This window comes from Mercenaria mercenaria, chromosome 19, assembly GCF_021730395.1.
Source record: "Mercenaria mercenaria strain notata chromosome 19, MADL_Memer_1, whole genome shotgun sequence".
NCBI lineage: Eukaryota > Metazoa > Mollusca > Bivalvia > Venerida > Veneridae > Mercenaria > Mercenaria mercenaria.
In genome coordinates this window covers 14,775,706-14,798,406 of record NC_069379.1, presented here as the reverse complement: position 1 = coordinate 14,798,406, position 22,701 = coordinate 14,775,706, and the positions used below count along the sequence as shown (strand labels likewise).

General features: G+C 34.6%; 2 protein-coding genes across 6 annotated transcripts in view; one reads left to right on the top strand and one right to left on the bottom strand.

Annotated features, from left to right (window-relative positions):
• The window catches only part of LOC123541769 (uncharacterized), a 30,158-nt gene extending 17,893 nt beyond the window's left edge, over nucleotides 1-12,265 (top strand). Inside the window, exons 10-13 of the mRNA XM_053531081.1 lie at nucleotides 669-753; nucleotides 1,447-1,523; nucleotides 7,362-7,449; nucleotides 8,334-12,265. Of these exons, the coding sequence (XP_053387056.1) occupies nucleotides 669-753; nucleotides 1,447-1,523; nucleotides 7,362-7,449; nucleotides 8,334-9,315 (1,232 nt within the window). The 3' untranslated portion in view covers nucleotides 9,316-12,265. The remainder of the gene's footprint in view (nucleotides 1-668; nucleotides 754-1,446; nucleotides 1,524-7,361; nucleotides 7,450-8,333) is intronic.
• The window catches only part of LOC123541713 (proteoglycan 4-like), a 74,339-nt gene continuing 63,662 nt past the window's right edge, over nucleotides 12,025-22,701 (bottom strand). For 3 of the 5 annotated variants that reach the window (XM_053531079.1, XM_053531080.1, XM_045327265.2), the window contains 4 exons: nucleotides 19,644-19,886; nucleotides 16,771-16,897; nucleotides 14,719-14,831; nucleotides 12,025-13,713 (listed from right to left, as the gene is read on the bottom strand). In XM_053531079.1, the coding sequence (XP_053387054.1) occupies nucleotides 13,679-13,713; nucleotides 14,719-14,831; nucleotides 16,771-16,897; nucleotides 19,644-19,886 (518 nt within the window). In that variant the 3' untranslated portion in view covers nucleotides 12,025-13,678. The remainder of the gene's footprint in view (nucleotides 13,714-14,718; nucleotides 14,832-16,770; nucleotides 16,898-19,643; nucleotides 19,887-22,701) is intronic. The other 2 variants (XM_045327266.2, XM_045327268.2) reach the window with 2 other exon arrangements.

Genomic DNA, 22,701 nt, shown 5'->3' with positions numbered 1-22,701 from the left:
AGTTTCTTAAATAATGGCCTTATTGTCTTATGTTACGTGTCGTAATGAGAACAAATGTGCAAGAAATTAACAAGGACCTGAGTACGATGATTGACGATAAACTATAAGGTTGGATGGGTTTAACGTCGCATCGACATAATTTTAGGTTATATGGCAACTTTCCAGCTTTGATGGTGGAGGAAGACCCCGGGTGCCCCTCCATGCATTATTTCATCACGAGCGGGCACCTGGGTAGAACCACCGACCTTCCGTAAGCCAGCCTGATGGCTTCCTCACATGAAGAATTCAAGCCCCGAGTGAGGCTCGAACCCACATCTATGAGGGGCAAGTGATTTGAAGTCAGCGACCTTAACCACTCGGCCACATAAACTATAAGGATGCCTATCATGAGAGTAGGATGATAATGATAAAGAATTATGTAGTGTTAATGCATAGTACTGTATAATGCTACATTTCGGACCCTTGTATGTTCCTGTTTAGGATTTAACTTAAAGTTCAACCCCACTCCCCATAGAAAATGAACAAGGAAGTATACTGCTGTCATTCTGAAACAGTACGTGCTATTTTGTGTAATTAGATTGTAAATTGAAAAAAAATTGTGAAATATGCATTTTAGCTTACAACTGACGATGTTTTTTATATACATGTGTGACCTTAATCTTTTTTAGAATGTCCACCAAAGGTGCCCATCGTGAAATGTGTAGACGATCCTTGTAAATATTTCGGCCATTACTGTCCAGCTGCAGAGTGCAGGTATATGCTTTATATACTTTATATTATAATTCGGATATAACAAATTCGGATACAATAAAAACTTCAAACTGTTTGATACAATTAACGCTTATCAAAATCATTTAAAACCTCAGTACTCTGTTACATTGGCGCTATAGGCACACGAATGTCAGGAAAGGAAACCAAAAATAACGTAATTATTTACGAACTATTTACTTGAGCATTCATGATAACACAAACGTTTTAGTACTTACTCCATAATAATAAAACAACGAATGAAATCAATCAAAGTCGCGTATAAAATAATGATAAATTTCTGTTTTGTTTGTTGAATATATTTTTGTTGAATTCAAGGTCACACCGACTTGTTGACTTTCTAGCATCTGATGGTGGGGGAAAACCCCTAGGTGCCCCTCGGGGCATTATTTCATTACGCGTGGGCACATGAGCACCGATCTTCCGTTAGCAAGCTGGGTAGTTTCCTCACATGAAGAATTCAACGCCTTGAGTGAGGCTCGAACCAATATCGGCGAGGGGCAAGTGGTCAGTGACCACGGTGCCCCCTGAGAACGAAAACTTGATTGATAAAATCGATACTTCTGTACAGCATTTATAACTTTACCGTTCCTCCGAGGTCCATAATTTAGCTGTTCGCTTCGGATACTGGATTTAGACACTTATTATGACGATAAGATATGATTTTACAATTTTCAGAGCTTCTCAATGTGGAAAATGCGAGGCTAAGTTCTTCGCCAATGGCCAGGAAATCGACTGTGCCATGCCGCCAAAAGGTATGCCGTTATATATACATATATTTAGATAGGTTTATTTCAACATAAAATGTACAATTTACATGGCGACTTATAATTAAAACATACAATTAAACAATAAACAAACATGTATGAATTTATATAGCCATGTCAGTCAACATTATATGTTAAGGATAACACAAAAAAGAGTTAAAATAAACTCTTATTTCCATTGTGGTCCTTAAGATATAGTATTGTATGACATAGGAAGAATAATTTATCACAGTAAAACAATAAACACAGCAAATGCCCGAAGATAAGTTTGTATAAAAATCCTATGCTTAAAAATGATTGACTTGTATAAAAAATGATTGACTAGTTAAAAAACACAATGCAAAAATCTATCTATAATGCAATCTAACTAAAAGTCATATTAAGCTTAAAAAATGTTCCTTAACCTTACGTTTAAATGAATACATGGTTGTGGCATCCCTAACATTTTGTGGCAGACTGTTCCATAAACAACAACCATTATAAGCAAATGTTTTTTTTCCCTAAACCTTTGACCACTGGGAGAGCATATCTCTTACTATCTGACATTGAAAAACCTGTACCATCAAGTAGAGATAGGCCCTAAAATTTTCAATGATAGAATTACATTAAATAAAGTCTAGAAATTAATTTCCAAGTCCTTGAAATAACCAAAAATGATTTCACAAATGTGAAGTTTATGATAGTTTTGTTAATATCAATAACAGAAGTTTTAATTTTTAATTTAAAGTTGTGATCCACAAAGAATGACAACTCTTGCCTTGGGCTAGTACTTATAATTAGATATCTATTAGTTTACTTCCCTTGCAATTACACAATTGAGTGGAAAATGAAAACTGTTTAAGACACAATATCATACTTTTTTTCACAACAAAATCATTAAGGATTTATTCATTTGTGTTTGATTTACCCCTCAAGACATGGTTCCTATGATTCTGTCAACTTACATATGGTAAAAAATTAACTTTTAACAAGCCAGTAATAAAACGAAGTACCAGTAGGTAAATAATAGTGCAGATAATACAGTTTTGCTTGTATGAAAATGTCACAATAGATCCACTTTTGTAATACAGAACACCTGGTAGGATTAGTAAAGGTGCAATTATATTGATCTCTATTTCCTATGCCTACATCAAGGGAGGCATTTGCCTTTGCTCTGAACCTTGTGGGATAATCATGAACAGTATTGATAGGGGTAAAGTGTTCACTTAAATATGAAGGAGCAAAATTAGAATTTATTTTATAAACATGACAGAGAGTTATTTGATTAACTCTACTTGAAACTGGTAACCAGTTAAGACGTGAAAAATGCTCAATTCCAATGTGTGACATGGGATTTAAATTCAACACAAAACGTATAAGTTTATTTTGTGTGACCTGTAACTTGTGTTTTAATTCCTGTGTTAAACTATTAAACCAAGTAGAAGAGGCATAGTCGAGATGACATTGTACAAGTGATGTAACTAAGAGCTTTTTTGTGTGCAAAGTGAGGAATTCACTTTTACGGTAGAGGAATTTTAACCGAGCATTGGATTTCTTTATAACAGACCTAGCCATTGACTCAAATGACAAACTTTGATCAATGGTTGCACCAAGATATTTAACTGAAGATTTGGATTCAGTAGTTTGACCATTGCAATTTATATCAAGATTACCATGTTTTCTTAACCTTTGCACTGACCAAAGTAAAATAGATTCTGTCTTACCAAGGTGAAGAGATAGTTTATTACATACAAGTCATTGACTGACAATATTCAGATCCTGACTTAAGAGATTTTCAATATCACACTTGTTTTTGGCAGACACAATAATTGCTGAGTCATCAGCATAGAGAAGCAGCTTGTTTTTTACAACAGCTGACATGTCATTCACATAAATAAGAAAAAGCAGAGGACCTAATATAGATCCCTGGGGCACACCACATGTTATATTGGCAGAAGAAGACAAAGTACATGATATTTCAACAAACTGGCGTCTATCAGACAAATACGAAGAAAACCATCTGATAGAGGACTCTGTGAGACCCAATGCTCTTAGTTTCATTAAAAGAATTGAGTGGTTGACGGTATCAAACGCCTTTTGTAGATCTAAAAGAACCATACCCACAAGATGACCTTTATCCATCTGAAAACGAATATAATCTGTGAGGTGAATAAGGCATGTATCAGTTGAAAACCCATGTCTAAAACCTGACTGATATTCGTACAAAAGACTATTTTGAACAAGGTACTGTTCTAACTGATCATAAATGACTCGCTCAAAGATCTTAGATACAATACTAAGGATAGAAACAGGACGATAATTCCCAACATCCGTCTTATCATTCTTTTGTACAAAGGCACTACACGAGCAGACTTAAGTTCATCAGGGACAGTACCTTGTATAATTGACAAGTTTATAACATGTGAAAGTGGACCAGCAATAACAGAGGCCGAGTCTTTAACAAAACGTGAGAGAATCCCGTCTAAACCTGTCGCCTTATTTGGACAAAGATTGTTTAGGTTTTTCAAAACCTTATTTTCAGAAACAATTAAAAATAAAAAACTATCAGGATTTTCACCTTTAGAAGAAGAAAAATTAAAAACAAAATTCATACCAAAATTATTAACACAGTTTGGTAATTTGCTCACAAGTTTATCTGCAACAGAGGTGTAAAATGAGTTAAATTTTTCTGCCACCTTATGTTTATCAAAACAAATGTTACCATCAATGGTCAGACCAATATTACTTGAGTACTGATTATTCTTACTTGGTAAACCTAGATCTTTTAGGCTTTTCCATAAAGACTTAGAGTCATTTTTATTGTTTTCAAGAGAAGATTTAAAGAAGTTCTTTTTTGCATTCATAATAACAGTATTAGCCTTGTTTCTCGAGGACTTGAAAAGATTAAAGTTTTCTTCAGATTTGACATTTTTGAAATTATAAAAAGCCTTATCCCTAGCCTTAATACATTCTAGAACTTCAGAGTCAACCCATTCTTTAGTTCTTTGTTTTATGCGAACAGATTTTAGAGGAGCAATGGTATCTAAAGTAGAGACAAAAATTGATTTAAAATTATTCCAAGCACTGTTTACATTATCACAATAAAAAACTGATGACCAGTCTGAACCCAAAAGAGACTGTTGAAAACTTTCTTTATTATAAATGCTTTAGAGAACGAACAGTAGCAGTATTATGTTTTCCAATAAATTCACGTGAAACTTTCCTGGTACAAAATGTCATCATATGGTCACTAACACAACAGTCAATTACACCACTCTGTGAAATATTTCATACATGTTTTATTATGTTGTGCACTTCGAATCACTTGGTATCAATCGACTGGCAGGACTCGTAAATATTCATTCCTTGCCAAATAAATTAAAGACGTGGATAAAAGTTAACAAGGTACTAGTAAATACAAAACTAAACAAAAAAAAAAGAAAAAAAAAACAAAACAAAAAAAAACAAAACAAAAAAACAAAACAAAACAACACACGATAGATTTACTTTCGCTATATTTTTGAAATACAGATTAATTATTGTATATAAAGTGTACTTCAGGAATTTTGTCCGTATTAAATAATAATATTTAATAATAATAATAATAATAATAATGATAATAATAATTATTATTATACCACATTTATATCGCACCCTTTTCATACAAAATATGTGCGTTTAAAAGTGCTTTACAAAGACATTGAAGAACACATACATAAAAACATATTATATACATGTAAATACATTGGCAAAAGATTAAAAGAAATAGTAACTGAAACAAGATCATCCTTAAATTTTGTTCAACGTTAAATCATATTACATACACTATCAAAGAAGAGCAATCCCTTTCTCAACACGAAACAATTTTTGATTGCTTTTTTGTTTGTTCTGGGTTTAATGCCATTTTTTTTCGAACTCGCCTTAACACTGAAGTGAAATTGCAAGCTGTAAAAGACAGCAACATCACAACTATTCTAGATCAAATTTTAATTACATAACAAATATAAAAAATAGTTTTTTTGCGCAAGCGTAAGAAAACATGAGTGTTTTGTTCGCACCGTTACCCGGCAAAATCTCCCCTTACTGACCATTTCAAGGTGATTTCCCAGTGTGTTGCTTTTTGTTTTTGCATTGTCCTTCTTGTTCTAATTGTTGCACATTATCTTTGGATTTTTATGTAACTACATGTATCAACATACACATACATTAAGTGCTGCCGGGAGGATCTGCTCTTGGATCATGGCCGCTCTTGGATCGTGGCTGTTATGGCTGGATCTTAAATGCTCTTAGTTTTGTGTAAAAAAACCTGCTTAAAATTACTAACTCACGTTGTTCTTAGTTATTTGTTTTAAAATATCAAAAATAGCTAAAAGTATTTTCTCCCACTTCGAAAGAATCTATCTAACTCTAAACTTGTTTTTCGCTTAAAAGGAATGTAACTCGGCGGAGTATCATGTAAACTGAAATTTGCATAATAAACATGAAAATTTGTTAAGTGCGTAATAATTATGTTGTCATTCTAGAAGTCAAATTAATTGCATAATTGTTAACCTGCATACACATTTAGAAAAAATTGGGTCGCAAAGCGATGTCAACCTGACAAATTTACCAACACTTTGTTACGATATTCAACACTAAGCTGTTAAAATGCAAATAGGTTACAAATGTCAGTATAGGAGCCGTGCTATGAGAAAACCAACATAGTGGCTTTGCGACCATCCGCACAGTCTGGTCAGGATCCATGCTGCTCGCTAATGGTTTCTCTACTTGCAATAGGCTTTGAAAGCAAACAACATGGATCCAGACCAGACTTGGCGGAAGCGCAGGCTGGTCTGGATCCATGCTGGTCACAAAGCCACTATGTTGGTTTTCTCATGGCACGGCTCATATTTTGTTTACTCTCATTCTGTTTGTTAGTTTCACGGGTTATGGTATCACACACTTGAGCCTGTTTGTTAAATGTATATGTGTGTCATTGGGTAATTGGTCAAATAATTTATATCATACGTTAATTTTCAGGGGAAAAATTATGTACCTTTGAACATTTCAAAAGTTCACATATCAGTCTTATTTTTACGATATAAATAAATTATACATTCTAAGCAAGGCTTCGAGTCGGAAGGGATCAGGAGCAGGGGAAATCATTGACCGTAACCATTTCCACACGTAGGCATCAAACTAAGGATTGAGGTCTCGAAGATTTCACCGGTGGCAAAGATCCATTTCATTATTTTTACTTGTACGCTCAAATATCATTCTATACTCTAGGAGATATTTCATGATTTTGGTAACAGGGTCCTCGTGGCCGAGTAAGGTCTTTGACATTGAATGACTTGCCGCTTGTCGCTGTAGGTCCGAACCATTGTCTAGAATGCATACTTGTTGCGTTTAAGGTAGCCATACAACTGTCTGAAGAAGCGTCAGTTCTTCTGTCAACACAAAGCCGCAACGTTTCTATATGACCTCAGTTGTTTCGGCATGACTTGACAATGCCCCAACCCCCACCCCCTCAAAAAAGATAAAGAAAAGCATGAAATAAAAACAATTGTTTTGGACCTTGTATTTAGTGCATTTTGGTTTGATTTCCAAAAAAAACTAAAACTCCGCTGGCGTTACTGACAGTGAACATTCATATGCAGTGCCCCATTATGTTACTCTGTTTGTTTATTTCATCTTCGTTGTCTTTGTTTTACATTGTCAAGGTATGTTTGTGTATGTATTAATTATGTACACTTGCAGACATACACTTGTATTTTGGTCTGAGGACTCCTAAAACACACAATTTTTATCTGTTAGATTTTCACTATGGCTTTGTGCAATTATTTTGAATACCAGTTGTTCTTTCAGAATGTCCAATGGGAATTCAACCAATAAATTGTCCATGGTATACATGTCCAGCAAATATCTGTCCATCCAACAGAAGGCTCATGTGCCGGTAAGTAATAATTTAAGCATGCACCGGTAAGAACAGTTGCAAATAAATACCGCTCAGTAATATATTTAAACTTTTGCCAGCAAGTATTGTTTTAAGCATGCGCCTCATATATGCTTGTGATATCTACCAACTTATTATTGCATAGCAGCGCCTAGCACAAAGAGACTGCATAATTATTAAACTTTTCTGGACATGTAACAAGGAATTTTTAAATACAAACACTTGTAAAAAATGTTTGTAACTTAGGCCAACTTGTTTGGTGTATCTCATAGCTTTTGTTATGCGAATACTAGAACTAATCTGTTTATGTCTCCAATGAAATAGATTATAATTATGTAAAAACCGTATGCTGCACATAAATTGATTTTGACGCAATGACTATTAATAAGTAATCTTGTTACATTTTCGTGTTTTACTGCTTTAAACGGGTAGTAGTTGCTAGTAATTTACCAAGTGGGAGAAAAAAACAACAGGTAAATAATGCAATAAAAAATCAACGTTTTGAAAAAGGTTGTCACGTATTTGTCACATATTCCTCATTTTAAACCTCTACCCTGCTATTTTTTTTTTAAATTGGACTGGTCCATCATTCAATTTGGACAGTACCACTTCTTATACAGAGAGGTGTTGACTGAAAATTTACTGACTGATTAGCGAACAGTGCATACCATGATCAGCCTGCACGGGCATGCAGGCTGATCTTGGTCTGCACTGGTCGCAAAGGCAAAACCACATGCCTTCAGTAGGCTAAAGCTTATACGTGATCATGCCATTAATAATGCTACAATAATTATTTTTTATTTGTTGTCAGTTAACATTAAAACCAATGATTTTCTTCCGGGTAATGTAATATATTTATTTCTTTGATATATATTTCATTTTAGAATTGACCCTTGTGGACGAACATGTAAATATGAATTCATTGACATTTACAATGGAGAACCAATGCTTTGTCGTGTATTTGACGGTGATGGTCGACGTCAAAGAAATAGGAACGGGAATGTGCGACAAAATGAAGTCGCGGGTAATAACATTGGCAACCCACCACTCCTTGGAGATATTGCACCCGCTGGTCCCTCTACATTTGGCTTAGGATTACCACGAAACGTTGACATTGCAAAAGGCGGTTCACACGACAGCTTTGTCGGTGATACCAATTTAAATCCAACCGCTGGGTCATTCAGCTCAGGCAGTAGCGACGGATTTAACGTGCAACCAGTCTTTAAAAAACCGGCACCTGCTATAACCGACCCCGATTTGTTATCACTGTTAAGATCTTTTCCACACGAGATGGCAAATATTCCTTCTGCTATGATCCAAACAGCATTAAAGAAGAACAAAGGAATGACAAAAATGTCTAAACCTCTAATTCAAGAATCTGTTCCCGTGAAAAGTCAAATAGTTGACCAAGGTAAACCGATCTTAGTAAAATCAAAACCAAAGAGTGTACCCAACAATAAAGCTACTAGACCGAAAAATGGACAGTCAATGAAAACATTCTTCAGTGTAGGAGATAACGTTGTTGATAATCAGCTGCTAGACCTTGCTCTTAAAGATTCCACGTTATCTGGGCTGAATATAGCACAACCATTATCAAGACCTTCAACAAATAAAGAAACATTAATAATCCCACCGCTAAAGGAAACTAAAAAACAACAGAAGAAACCAAAAGTTGCCGCAGCATCTGCAGTGCCAGCTGGAAAACCTTTAAACATTGATTCACAAACTGTGTTGAGTGCAATTCAAGACAAACCTCCAAGGAAAGAAGAATCGAAGAAGTTGGGTGTAAAAGTTTCACAACCAAAGAACATTGCAAAAGGCGTCCCTATAAGCATTGGTTTGTTTTCCCTGTGGTCGATGAGTTAAGAACACTCGCGGCCACATATGACACAAAGTGAACAATACAATTTGGCTGTTTTATTGAACTGGATAGTTATATTTGCTTTCGTGACTAACGGAGTCGACTTGGACCTTGTGGAAAAAGTAGGTGAAGATTTTCTTTGTAAGTTACTGGAAATCCTGTTAATAAAACAAGGAGATTTTATAATTGGAAAGGTCTGCTATTTATTTCATTAACAATATTCATACTTTATTATTAAAAACAATGTGTTTCTGTGTACTACACATCCAAAATGACGATGTTTTACAAAAAAGTTGAACATAGATCTTTCTTGTTAGAAGTGTTGATTGCATTTATATTAGTTTAAATTATCTGGATATGTTGTGAAAAAAGAGTCGTGCATCACTGAACAGGATCATATGGACAGCTCCTACCATTGCAACAATTGCGAAACATCTAACGTTTCCACAGAAACTTAATTTAAACGAAGCTTACAATCGGAAATCTTAAATTGTTTTATATTGTCTTCGAATAGATTGGATAACTTCTACACAATCATATAATTTGTACTTGTATGCTGCCAGTTATAACGTAGAGTGGTGTCATTATTCCAACTTTGATCCAACCTGTGATTGTTTGATAAGTAATAGATTTACCTAAACGTAAATGTGACACTGGTTCAAAGCAACCATATATACAAAACATACATGTACACGCCCGAAATTATTGACCCAGATTAATGAATGTCTGGTCAACATTTACGTAGAATACAATACCTTATATGCACTTGATAAATAGTTGTAGTTCTTGATGATGTAACAGAAACTAGAAATCTGTTATTAGATGAAACAACATTCACAAAATGCTAGTTATTTCAAGGATCCGAATATCAGTTGTAAGTTGAAGTTGTAACGCTTTAGTGTTTTCCTGACCATGAACTTCTATACAACGTCATTGCATAGGTATACAAATACTATATCTTACCCCTACCACTTTATTTCAACAGATTTTTTTTTTTGTTTTAAATATTTTTCATATCTACTATACCTTTAAAATATACGAACATCATATATTTGTCCAGCATCCGTTTTGCGTTTAATTGCACAGTAAACTTCTGTACTTTTCTGTACTTTCGTTCTTATGCGAAACAATATATCACGAAGGCCTACGGCCTTCGTGATATATTCTTACGCATAAGAACTCAAAACTCGGGTTAATCTACGATAAACCACGTTTGGGAACTTATTATTTCGATTCTAACACGACATACTAGTAGCAAAAGTGTTATAAAAAAATGGTAACTACTTTTTACGACCGCGCTACACACCTGGACCGGATGACGTCATTGCACGCGAGTGGTATATTGCAGAATAACCCGAGATAGATTTTGCTTTACATGTATGTAGGTTATTTTCTGGTCGTGTTAGAATATTCCACAGACACTTGAGGTCTGGACCCCTCCCCCTCCAGCCCAAACTACTACGCACCTGTATATATTTTAATCATCATCATTGTATATCCAGACTTAAATTCTAATTAGACTTATTTGAACTAATTAAAATAAATATATAATATCTCACTAGCTTAAAAATACTGTGTATTTTTAAGTTAGTGAGAGACTATATATTTTATAAAATTAGTTCAAATAAATCTAATATTGTTTGTGTGATAAGAGTCTGGGTCTGGCTATACAATGATGATGATTAAAAAGTATACATGTGCGTAGTAGTTTGGGCTAGAGGGGGTGGAGGTTCAGACTCCAAGTGTCTGTGCAATATTCAATGTAAACGGGTAATTATATTTGACTTACATTAAATTTTGATTTACATTTAATTACGATACAGCATGGAAATGTGGTGGCTGTAAAACAAATTCCCCGTATTTGGACTCATTATTGTTTTATTTTATGCTCCTTTGGGATAAAAAGCTGCATACATTGCATGAAGCTGACAACCACAAATGTCTTCTGGTATCTTTTATTTATTGTCACTGAAATTCATAATAAAATCTGTAAGAAGATCATTTGGAAAACATAGAACGCAACTAAGCATAATAACACCAAACTCGGAACATTATGGGGGTAAGTGTGAGGTTAGGTGCACCATAAAATAGAAAAAGTGGAAACTCCACAGGTCGCTCAACACGACAAAAAACGAAAATGTTGCAAGCTTGGTTTAATTGAGCCATAAACCGGTTTAAGCTCTCCAGTGGTGGTTTTGCCACTGACCGTTCCAAGACAGTGCCCCGCTGTGTTCCTTTATTTGTTTGTTTTATCCTTTCTTGTTTTCTTTGTGTATGTGGCGTGTGTGTGTGTGTGTGTGTGTGTGTGTGTGTGTGTGTGTGTGTGTTGATCGTGTGCGCATTTGGGGAGGCTGTGTTTTTAGAACATGGCTTTTCCTGTTGAAAATTCTTCCTTATTTTTATTGAGTCTGTTCTTGAGACGTTCCCTGGCTTCGGCATAAGCAGAATTCTATTTCAGTAAAATGGAATGTACTCCATGATCACAAAGGATCAGGAAACGTCATAACACTACGTCCAGTTACGGAGAGACTTATTTGTACAGCCGACGCACGGCACTAAAAGACTGCAGCTATAATTGTGATTGCCTCGCACTTGTATCGAACCTTGACCGCTCGACTGGCTGTCTTTACTTTACTGAGCGCATCGTTAGGTCTATCATGCAGTATATACAAAAAAAAAATACTACAAAAAACCCCCAAAAAACAAACAATACATTATGGTATTTGCGTCTTTATTCCTTAATGCTTTTAACAATACATATTTAATTTCATATTTAACTAAAATGGAAATATATAATATGCATACAACTTTTATAACGTATAAGATCCAGGCAGAGTTTTTGTTATGCAATATCTGATGCAGATATTTTGGAACGTAGCACATTTTAAAAAATAATGTTGTAATCACTCATTAAAAGAATAGATACACACTCCCTGCACGGTCTAATTAAAGAATGTTTCTCATTGCAGAGTTGGTGCAGCCGTTCGGCGCATGCGCGTAATTATTATCAAATGGAACGCACGGCAAAAATACTCATTTTTTTGCATGTCCGCATGCATTTAGTGTATAATGTGCATAATATATTGACTAAAGGTTAGGGTTAGAATCACCATGGTTACAAAATATATACATTTAAGGTATTTTTGTTCAAATTTAGTTAATCCGGTATATACCGGAGTCTGTAATATATCACGGGCGCACCAACTCTGTATTTAGTCACAGCCTTAATTAAAGAATAAACAAAACAAAGTCTGTAAATGGTCACGTGACCGGGTACTGTTTCATTCATCGACATGTTCGTACAGACTTTTCTCAGATCTTTAACACCAAATCTTGCTCATACTCAAATAAAAATGTTAAAACCTCAACCTTCTTCCGGTGACTTACATTATTTTGTCTTTGTCGTTAAGTACAGTATAAATAATATAATTATGTTATATCTACTTAAATCAAATGGTCACTTATGGCACATTAATATCACCGGTCCTCACTACAAAGTGTTGGCATCAGCGCTTCCTTTTCCAAACGCGACAAACAGAACCATTTCAACAACAGCAAACATATATACCCTTTTACAACACTCTTGGCCGTTTGCAAGACTTTGGTCATGCATAGTCACAGGTAAGCAGTCATTTTAGCGAGCTAAAACTAGGTTAAGGTGATTTTGAAATTCCGAGATTCATGTTTTGTTGACACTGTAGTTGAACAAAGATCATTCTTTGCTCCACACAAAATGAAAAAAAGCAACGGCGATATGTTTTGTTAATGTTACTTTAGACAACCCTCTTTAGTAAGCAGCAGAAATGTTTGCATAAACTAATGCGTCTATGATTCAAAGTTCCCAAGTTTAGACATAAAGAACATTCCTTGTAAATGATTTTATGAGATCTCATTTTGTAAAATTGCAACACGAAAGAATATAACACTGCAAACCACCAATTTTGTGTCACTATGCCATTACATATAATAAATAACTATAATCTAGTGAAGTATATTTACACAGCCTACAGATCGTTGAATGTGTTTGTGAAGTATATATATCAAGGTATATGCAGTTAACATAGCAACAAGGGAGATAATACGCATTTCAAAACAGTATCACAGAATGAAAGGGACATTACAACCGACATTGGTAAGCACCTGGTCGTCTTCACATATTGTTGTTTTTTTTCAGTCAGTATTTTTGCTCAAGCAGAAGAGTTCAATATTGGGATGACGTCGTATTCTCACGTAAAACATTTTCTACATATTGTCTTATTCTAAATATATATTGTACGCGTTGTTTAACGTCATTAATATCACAGAACAGATGATGACGGCATTAGTAAGGTGTTTTTACTTGTCAGTTTAATTTTAAGTCTGTTCTCCTCATCCAACTAATGCGGCTCGTGCATTCTGTTGTGCTGAAACAAACGAAGATGAAAAGGTTTTGTCTTGTTCATGAAATATCATATCTGCGTTTTCAGTCTGAATTTCTCTGTGATTGTTAGGTAGCATTAAAACACAAGGGAGATTTAATACGGAAGGAAATCTGCTCTCGTGCTTGAAATGTGTGTACGTGCTTAAAACGTTTTTGCTTTTGAACAGGCCAAGACAGCACTGACACTAAACGAGAATTAAGAAAACTGTAATTGAAATTTTATAAAACCTGTTTGCCTTATGTTTGCAATTAAATCTATAGTGCATTTCAATTTCTGTTTTAAGTTAGAAAAATCTGTTGTCTATTGAGTATTTGTTTTAAAAACACTTCTCTTAAAGTGGAGCGTAAGCTCAAAATATCAGAACCATAAACACAGAGATAATAAAAAAGACTGTTCTTCTTTGTTAATCAAACACTAACAAATATATGTAATAAGAAGTAACAAAAATAAGATATAAACGAAAATGATAATTGAGCCGCGCCATGAGAAAACCAACATAGTGGCTTTGCGACCAGTATGGGTCCAGACCAGCCTCAGCTGCCTGCGCATCCGCGCAGTCTGGTCAGGATCCATGCTGTTCGCTTTTAAAGCCTACTGCAATTAGAGAAACCGTTAGCGAACAACATAGATCCTGACCAGACTGCGCGGATTTGCGGGCTGGTCTGGATCTGATCGCAAAGCCACTATGTTGGTTTTCTCATGGCGCGGCTCATATACTGATATACTGAATATCCATAACAATTAATTTTATAATCAAAGCCATTGCGACCTTTTAGGGATACACAAAGTTCCATCTAGTGGTTTAGGTACAGTGTGATCCGAAAATGCAACATTCATTAAATCTTGATGATGTAACTCCGGTTGTGCTTACAGACATATTGTTTAAATGACGCCACTAGATCAAAACCGTGAAAAGTTTCAGTGAAATTACGAAGTTATCTCGTTTTAAAGGAAATGATGATAAGGACATGAAAATCTCTAACTCACCTTCCAGATAATCAGCATATAAATCTGGATCAAACATCGCCGGATTCGCCGTAACTGCAGGGGGGCCTTGCATCATTGGGCCATACATATTACGTCTTTGTGCATAGTGTTGCCTGTAATTATGTAAAGAAAGATTTTGACCATTTTCCTTTAAAAAACATTGGACAATGCATTCGAATTTCAGAAGTTTTCAAAGGAACAATGCAGTATACTGTTCTGCTCTAGTATGAAGCACTACTTTTATCATCAGTTGTAGATAAGAACCTGCATTTCCATATTTGCTATTATTTACCATGTTACAGTTCCTTTCGCATCATGTTTTATCTGTTTAGAACAGAAATATACTAACCCATTTCAATCTCACATAGCATACCTAAAACACGCAGTTCGGTAAATATGTGCTATGGATATTAAACAAGTGGTAATTTATCTTCCATTGTGTTCCGGTCACATTTCTTCGATACTTCTTTTCTTAGAAAAACAACGAGTAGTTTATAATTTTTTTCAACGTTACACAAAAATCTTGCTTGAACTTCCTTGGTTAAGTTCCGGTCTAGATTACAAAACCATTCTGATTGGCTGATGCGAAAATGTGTCATTCGTCATTTTACTACACGTGTACACTTAAGTGTGTATATGCAGCATAAATATGCAAAATGAATTAAATAAACAGAATATCTGTATAACAATGTATGATTTCAAATTCATCATTTCGAGTTTTATTGTAAAACTGTGAATATTTTGCATTCTGTTTTTGTTTGTTTACATTTTGCCTAGCATGTGCACACTGCCGTGACTTCTAGACCGCATGTTCATTAGGGAAGTTCACGCAAGTTTTCTCTGTAACGTTGACGAAAGCATAAAATATGTGGAGCCTCTTTGCAATATTGAATATTGAGACAATGTGACTGGTGCACGATGGAAGATAAATTATCGCTTGCTCAATATACTAGGTACCCATTCACAAAACTATGCGTTTTAGGGGAGAAATGTACGATTAAATTGGGTTAGTGCACTTTCCCGTTCATGACCATGGTTCTTATAGTATACCTAGGGGTAGGGTATAACATGTACAGAGGCATTTTCTTTCTGGTTATTACTTAACACTACTTGTTCAACTCCGTTGAATAAGGGTATATGCAGGATATATGGAGTAGTGAAAAGGTCCTCGTCAAGTTTTCAAACATTTTCATTATTGTCCTTTCAAAGATTAATGAGATAAACGTTGTTTTTACTTGTCAATTATTCAAAAGAATAATTGATTAAACTCCGAAATCACAATAACACAATACTTAGAACGTTAACTGATGTATTGAAATTCAACGCAAATTCATTTGATGTAAGTTTAACAGTTATTCTTTAACTATAAAAGCAGTGACCGACAACGCCTCAGTTATCAAAGAGACAGAGCCAAACATTGAGGCACTCCTCTTTTAATAGCGAACAAAAATAAGCTGTTTCAATAATAAAAACAATTTGCTTAACGCCAATAAAACCGTTAATTAGTTCAAATGATTGAGCTTAATGAATACCTCTGTTGCGTCTACGTAAATCAACACATTTAGATAAAAAATCTGCTGATGCATTCAACGCAGCTTATTAAGATGATACGAAAATAGCTTGATATGTTGAAATGCATCGTCTTTGGCGGAATTCTATTTTATAACAACATTGAAATAATTCAATGATCCTTTAAAAGGTACAAAAATAATAACAGTATGGTTTCCAAGTACAGTGTAACTGCTACATGGACCAAGTCTTTAAAACATTTATAGTGATAAATTGCCAGTTCTATGAGAAGGGTAATGAAGTTATGACAAAATCAATTGAACAAGCTGTCATGAGTGTACTGTGGCCTGCACCAACGTCAACATCCATTAAACATTTATGGACTAACTGAATGTTTTAATCAAACCAAATCATATGCTTATTCTCGAAAACAATCTGTTATAGACATTACCCCGTATTCCATATATTAAGCAGAATCTACACTGCAATGATTCAGCGGATTTTTTTTTACTTTTCTTCAGTCGGACAACAGTTTTACTTTACCTGTGTCTTAAAAGTCTGTGAACTTGTCGGTGAAGATTTGGAGTCATTGCGTTTCCGGCCTCCATGTGGATGGCCTGATGGTGAATGTCAAGACTATGCGGGTCTCCTAAATTGTGTTCGCCATTTCCTGTAATTAATAAAAAAACTTTTCATTACGATGAAATGCAGAAATATTTCCCATAAATTACGCGTGTAGATATTATTGTAATACTCCTTAAGCACTGCTATATCCCCACTTCGAAGTGTGTGTACGTTCATTGAAACATATATAGTAGTTTGTAACTCTATGATGAGGTGACTAGTTTACAATTTTCGTATAATTTCTGATTATTTTACTGAAATATTTTCTGAACTTTAAAATACATGTATCAATTATAAAAATATATACATTGCAATAATAAATCAGAATTATTTAAGTTAATGAATAACATTATTTTGTTCTAACACTGTAATGCTGATTTCAATGTCTCATTTTCACACATATCGTTTTGGTTTAGAATAAGTGTTTCGTTGCTTTTTCTTGGGAATAGGAATTCGTGGATTAAATGTTTCGAAGATAATATAAATGGAAATGTCGTTTGTTCGTTCGGATTAAATTAGGTGGATTGACGCAACGTATTCAACGAAAATTATTCCCAAATAAATATTTATAACAATTTAAAAATAGAAACATTTTTATACACAGATCATAAAAATAAATTTAAGAATTAAAATCAACAATTTCGTTGCTTCAGCAGAAATATTCGGGTTAGTGTTGAAGTGTAAATAACTAGTAATCGACAATGTTTTTTTTTTCAGAATTTAATAATTTAGCGTTTTATAACATTTGTTTTTCTCAAAATTCCTTAAGAATAATTATGCCCCCTTCGAAGAAGGAGGGGTATATTGTTTTGCAGATGTCGATCGGTCGTTCGGTCCGTAGACCAGTCGGTTTCCAGATGATAACTCAAGACCGCTTAGACCTAGGATCATGAAAGTAGATGGGAGGTTGGTTGTTACCAGCAAATGATCCTTTTTATTTTGAAAAAAATAGTAGGTCAATGGTGAAGATCACAGTGACCCGGAACAGTTAAACGGTTTCTGGACGATTACTTGAGAACTCTTGGGTCTAGGATCAAGAAACTTAATAGGCAGGTTGACAATGACCAGCAGACGGTCCCTATTGATTTTGAGATCTGTAAGTCAAGGTCACAGTGACCTGGAACAGTTAAACCGTTTCTGGACGATAACTTAAGAATGCTTGGGCCTAGGATCATGAGACTTAAAAGGTAGGTTGATCATGACCAGCAGATGACCCCTATTGATTATGAGATCAGCATGTATGTGTGTTCGGATTTAACGTCTTTCTCAACAATTTTTCAGTCATATAAACGACGGATGAGATCATTAAGTCAGAGTCAAAGGTCAAGGTCACACTGACTCAGAACTATAGAACTTGTTTGTAAAAAAATCTACAGATTGCTTTGGTCTTAGAACACATTTGATACGCAGGTCACTTATGACTAGTAAATGACCCATAATTATTGATTTTAGGTCAGTACATCAAACGTCCAGTGTATAGTGACCAAATAATTTCTGTTCCTTGGGCAGTTACTGAATGCATCAATGGGGCATTTCACGTTCTACGAGCTGTTTTAATTTAAAGTGTGTTAATACTTAATGCTACGAACTAACGGTAACGAAATATTACGCCAACAAGAGGATCATTATCAACGCGAAAGTTTTGGGTTAGGGCATTATTCCTGTTATTGAGAGAACAGTAAATCAGAATGTACCAATAGTCAATACTGCTTGATTGTTCGATAGAGATTATTCGGGTTAAAACCTTTATAAGCATGTTAGTTATTAAATGTTAGTTGTGTACACCTTATGAGATCTTCCTTAACAGGCTCGGACATAAATATGAATTTGCTACGATCAATTTTTACTGACGATTTGTCATTATTCTTTAATTGTTTTTAGTAAATACAAAAAGTCGTATGTTTACATATAACTCATGTCCTTTCCGGCAGAAAACGCTCGATATATGCTATTTTTGACAATAGTTTTGTCATAGTAATACTTCTAAACCTATCCGAAATTCTGTTTGTTTGAGATAAAGGTACTCTTATTTTGCATAAAATTATGCAAAATGTAATACTTATGTTTTATCGCGCATAACGTACGTTTTATAGTTTTAGGGATTAGGAGTTAGGGGGCATGAGAGGTGTTGCACATTTCATTACCTCTCATGAACAGACTCAATCAAACCGAGTCTGTTACTATTCTTCTTGGTTGCTTTCTTTACTTCTAAAGGATCTTTTTACAGATTTTATTAATTATCACAACAGTAATCTTTAAGTGCCGTGTGGCGGCTGTAAAAAGTCTCCCCGTACTTGGATTCAGTGTTGTTATATTTTTTTGGTCCTTCGGGATCATGGATTCCATATAACATATGTGCAATAGAGTTTCGCTTAAGCCGCTGCTAGGGGGCGTGAGAGGTGTTGCACATTTCATTACCTTTCATGAATAGACTCTGTCAAACCGAGTCTGCTATTATTCTTCTATTGCTTCTAAAGGATCTTTTTACAGATTTTATTTACTACATTGAATACCTATCAAATGTTATCTAAGTATTAACATTTGTAACCATGCAGCTGGATTACCCTGGTGCCTGCCAGGGATGGAAGTATGCATGGAGGGGCACTCGAGTTCTCCCTTCGCCGTAAATGGCTGGAAAGTCGCCATATGACCCATAATTGTGTCCGCGTGACGTTACACCGCATCTTCCATAAAAACATTAGTAAACTGCAGTAAGCTTGTATTACTGCTTTACATTAAAAATGCATTAAAATGATGACACAATGCTATTTACAAAATTACTATTAACAAACCATTAGTACGCGTTGGTTGCTGATTTGGTGCGCGGCTGCGCCCTACATTGCTATATGCGTTTGGACCTAGCATTCGATTGTTAGGTTTATTTTGGTTGTACAAACCATTTGGTCCATTTTGGTTGTATAAACCGTTAGGTCCATTTATGTGCATATTTCTGCGTTGCTGTTGGTACATAGTCCTTCCTCCACCAGGTCTAGGTTGTGGTTGATTTTGGAACATATTGCTAAGCGCGTTAAAAACTAAATAAATAGAGAATATGCAGAATATATGAATATAATATATGATAACATACAATTCACCATTTTGTTAGTAAATAGATAAATAATAAGTGATATTTGACCCAGTTCTACAGAAACAATAATTCGAATGGTAACAGAATATCGCGTCACATTTAATTAATCTTCATTTTCAATTATAATTTGATAATCTTATTTAAATTTGATTGTATTATCGTCCATACTCAGAAAAATGATCATACATCTTTAACGTACAGCTTAAGTTCGTCATTAATAATATCTTTGTTTCGAGATGTTTTGAAATGCCTGTATTATGGTACGGTACAGTCCAAGACGGAATATAGCATGTGCCACGCGAGATGTGACGACAATAGTCATGACCATTAAAGGTAAAGTGTCTACTTTATCTGTAAAAATATGCTTTTCAAAATCAATGATAAACCTTCGTTGCCGTAGAAATTAAGAAAATCTATAAGAAAATGTTTTGGAAGCGAAGAACTGACTTTTTGAAATTATGCCAAAGCTGGTTTTTCATAACACGCAATGGGATGTTCAACAACCTTTGTACCCACTTGCACATGCTTAAGCAGGGCACGGTTCTAAAATAGCATCTACTGGTCTCCACAGACTCAAGGAACCGTAAATAACAACAAAACTGAGTCCATTTAACCTTAAGTCTGCTGGCGTGAAGTGGTTCTGCATTTGCGACCAGTTCAGACCAAGATTAGCCTGCACATCTATGCAGTTTGATCATAGTCTGCTCTGTTTGTCCTGCATTCAGCATATGTTTGGTAAGCACCACTTTTAACAGTTAGTAGAACTGTCCAAATCGAACGATGGACAAGTTAATTATAGAAATTTTGCAAGGTGGTTAAAAGTTTACATTTAATTGGTGCAAAACTGTTCAAGGTAATTTCTGTGAAAGATATTCAAAAGTTTAACCTTTTATCCTGCTAAATTTCTAAAATGGACTGATTCATTATTCAATTTTGGTTGTACCATTTATGTATCAAAGGGGTGTCCACTGAAAATTTACTGACTTTGGGAGCATGGAACGCAGAACGCAAGAAGTAGAATTAACAGAACAAATCACTAAATAAAGCAAACCTTTGTTTACAATATCGCTGACCGTTATTTAAGGTGGTGGACTAGTTGGAGAAATATTGATGTAAACTTACGTTTCATACTAATATGAAATAATAATAGGAAAAAGGTTTAACTTTTACCCTGTTAAATTTCTAAAATAGACTGATCCATAATTTAATTTGGGCTGTACCATTTATATATCAAAGGGTGTCCACTGAAAATTTACTGAAGTTCGGAGCATTGAACGCAGAACGTAGAAATATTGATGTGAACTTGCATTATAAATTAATATGTCACACAAACACAATGAAAGTTATCAATGACGAAATATAGCTGTAATAAAATGTTTTAAGAGAAACATATTAATTTTGAAAACTGAGACATACATCACTTTAAATAGATTTATTACCACGTGCACTATAAATAGATTTATTACCACGTGCACTATAAATAGATTTATTACCACGTGATTAGATTAAGATTATCTAAAACACATCTACTTAAAGGTGGTCAAACGGATGTATGTTTCTAGTCAAATATTTGTTGGAATCTAATTATTTCAAATCTGCTGATATCAAGCAATAATAGTTTTCAAAAACATCAACTGACAATGTTGCTTTCACAGCAATGACGCTAAAGTCACACAAAAAGGTAACATTTCCGGTGGGATTCAGCTCTTTTCCCCAGCTAGTTGTAAGTTAAAACAACTGGATGTTATTTCTTGTAAGCCCAACACAGACACAGTTCTAAAGATTACTTCAATCCGTTCGTCCACCTTAAAACGGTTAATAATCTAATTGTTAATTCACCTTTAAACTGTTAATAATCTAATTTTAATGCCACCTTAAAACTATTAATCTAATAGATAAGTAGATAATGCGGTTAGGAATAAACAGAGATACAAAGTTTGTAGTATTAATAAAGAGTGAATTTATAACCAAAGACACTGACATATTCTACTTGAAAATGCACTTATAAAGCCTTGTTCCTTCCATTCGCGATTTTTTTCTTTGGTATTTGAATTACTTTCAAAAGTCTTTACTAAAATGAATACACAATCATCATAAAAATGCTGATGAATAGCAGCTGCTCTAGAAAAGGTTGCTTTGTTTTGGGTAATTTAAATGTTATGTCAGATGGTGAAACTTAAACAAGACGGTACTTGAATCATGGTAAATGTGCACACGTATTTCGATCATTTCTTAAGGTATTAGGCCCATAATAGAGTACCTCCTTTTTGAAGAGTATTCAATTTCTACCATAAACCTACTTTGACTGCAATTTTCAGTGGGGCGTAGGTTCAAGCCCCACTGGGACCAGATTTTTTTCCCCTTATTTTCCTTTTTTCTAGTAAGTGTTTACTTCTTTCAAGACTTGTTATTGATTTATTGTACAAAAGTGGAAAAAATTCATTTGATAAGCGATTTCTTGCTGTTCAAAGTGAAGGGGTAGAGTTAGACATCTTTAAAAATACTGAGTTACATGCGGTAAAAGTTCCCTATTTTGCCTTCATTCTTTAGACTACATATTTTGGAAAAAATATAGGTAGGTTTTACTTCTGCCCCAAGGTTATTTTTGAATGAAGTGAGCAAAATTCAAAACAGACCCGCAGGATTTGACCTTAATTTTTCAATGTTGGAGTTAGAATTCTGTCAGATTAAATCCGTTTATTCGAGGCACCCTAGAAATAATGATACTGACAGTTTTTATTTCAAGTTTTATAATTGTTAAC